Source organism: Octodon degus, unplaced genomic scaffold (assembly GCF_000260255.1).
Source record: "Octodon degus isolate 3935 unplaced genomic scaffold, OctDeg1.0 scaffold00002, whole genome shotgun sequence".
NCBI lineage: Eukaryota > Metazoa > Chordata > Mammalia > Rodentia > Octodontidae > Octodon > Octodon degus.
This window is the reverse complement of record NW_004524578.1, coordinates 23446679-23448431: the sequence shown is the minus strand read 5'-3', so window position 1 is coordinate 23448431 and position 1753 is coordinate 23446679. Positions and strand designations below refer to the sequence as shown.

At 57.3% G+C, this 1753-nt stretch overlaps 1 protein-coding gene across 1 annotated transcript in view; it reads left to right on the top strand.

Annotated features, from left to right (window-relative positions):
• The first annotated feature begins 1600 nt into the window (after positions 1–1600).
• The window catches only part of Il16 (interleukin 16), a 42170-nt gene continuing 42017 nt past the window's right edge, over positions 1601–1753 (top strand). Inside the window, exon 1 of the mRNA XM_023710861.1 lies at positions 1601–1657. Coding sequence (XP_023566629.1) covers positions 1640–1657 — 18 coding nt within the window. The 5' untranslated portion in view covers positions 1601–1639. The remainder of the gene's footprint in view (positions 1658–1753) is intronic.

The window sequence follows — 1753 nt, the reverse complement described above, 5'->3', positions numbered from 1 at the left end:
CCCTGACCAGCGCCTCCACTGGCTGAGCAGCCCACAGGTAGGGGCTGTGTGGATGCTGCGTCAGTTAGGACTCTATGGAGAACAGCAGTAAGGGCTGCATCGTGCCGTCAGTGCCCTCTGCCTCTGTGGGGCCTGCACCTGCGGACTCAGCCAGCTGCAGGTCACAGGTATGGTTAGCGGCCGATGGCTGCATCTGCAGCCCACACAGGCCAGTCCTGTTGGTGACAAGAAGAGGAACTGTAAGAAATTAGCTCATTGCAGAGGTGGGAAAGTCTGAGGATCTTCAGGGTAGCTTCGCAAGAGAGCTGATGGGCAGCCTCTGTCCAAAGGCCTGTGGGCTTAAGACCCAGAAGAGCTGGGTAACAGCAGGGTCCTGGTGTGCAGTGCTTAGGCAGGAAGGGCTCGCTCGTGTAAGGGACAGTCGGCCCTGTGGTTCATTCAGCCTTCAGCTGACTGGGTGAGGCCTGTGTGGAGACACCTGTTTTGTCTGCTGACTTAAACACTAATCTTGTGCCAAAGCATCTTCATGGACAGACACATAAAAAAACATTTGGCACCCCTCAGCCTGGCCAAGGTGACACACAGGAGCCAGTCAGATGCCCTTGGCTCTGTGGGGTCCACCCAACAGCCCTCCAGGAGGTGGAGTATTGTGGTCCCAAGAGGAGCTGGTGGCCAGCAGTGACAGCACTGAAGCTTCCCAATGTGTGGTCATGGGCTGTGCTCTCGGTGGGTTCTTGCAATAAACTGTCTACCAAGGAGCAGTCTGGCCAAAAAAAAAATGCCTCTCAAGAGGCAAGTGCCTTCTGGGCCCTGCTTCTAGATGTGAGGACCCCAAGGCTTATGGGAGTTTGGTACCTTCAGGGTCAGCTGAGTCATAGGTAGTGGGGTGGTAGGATGGGAACGTGGGCAGTTGTGTCTCCCCTTCTTGGCTCAGGAGGACAGAGTAGCCTGGACATTGGCCACCCTGGAGGCCACCCTGCCTCACAGCATTTCAGATCTCCAGGAGCAAGTCCCACACAGCTACCTGGATTTCCACAGGGCTGGTGTACCAGGCACTTCTGGTGTGCCAGGCACTTCCGGTGTACCAGGCACTTCCGGTGTGCGAGGCACTGCTTCACACTGGCAACCATGTTCTTACAGTGGGGGACACTGAGGCACAGATGGGTAAAATCACTTCCCCAAGGGGGCTCCAAAGTGTCAGCTCTAGCCAGCAGGTGGTACTGCCCTTCAATGAGCAGCTGCTCGTGGTGCAGAGCACACGTCTGGCTGACACCTTCATTTCTCCCCAGTGCAGCGCTATCCCCTGCCAGGATTCATGTGCCAAGGTCCTGCACCTCTGGAGTCCTCCCTGTTGTCCGCTACCCTGCGTCCAGCACTCTCCTTCCCTGGGCTGGGAAGTTGTGCTCCATCTGCTTTCTCTGGAGCTGGCACTGCTGACCTGTCCAACAGTATTCCTGGGTCTCCTTCAGTCCCATGCTCCTCCCTAAGGCTGGTCCACCACCCTCCTGTGTCACTCTCACTACCACTTATCTGTCCTCCCTCACAGAGCACATCGAGGCCGACACGGTCACTGAGCACAGCTCAGCTTGGGCAGCCATCAGGGGCCCTGCAGGCTTCAGTCATCTCAAACATCGTGCTGATGAAGGGCCAGGCCAAGGTAGGCAAGGGCCACTGCTAGTGGAGCCAGGGAAGTACCATGGGAAGGGCCGGGCCAGAGCCACTCCCACTTCAGCAGGTTGTTGGGGGGGAACTA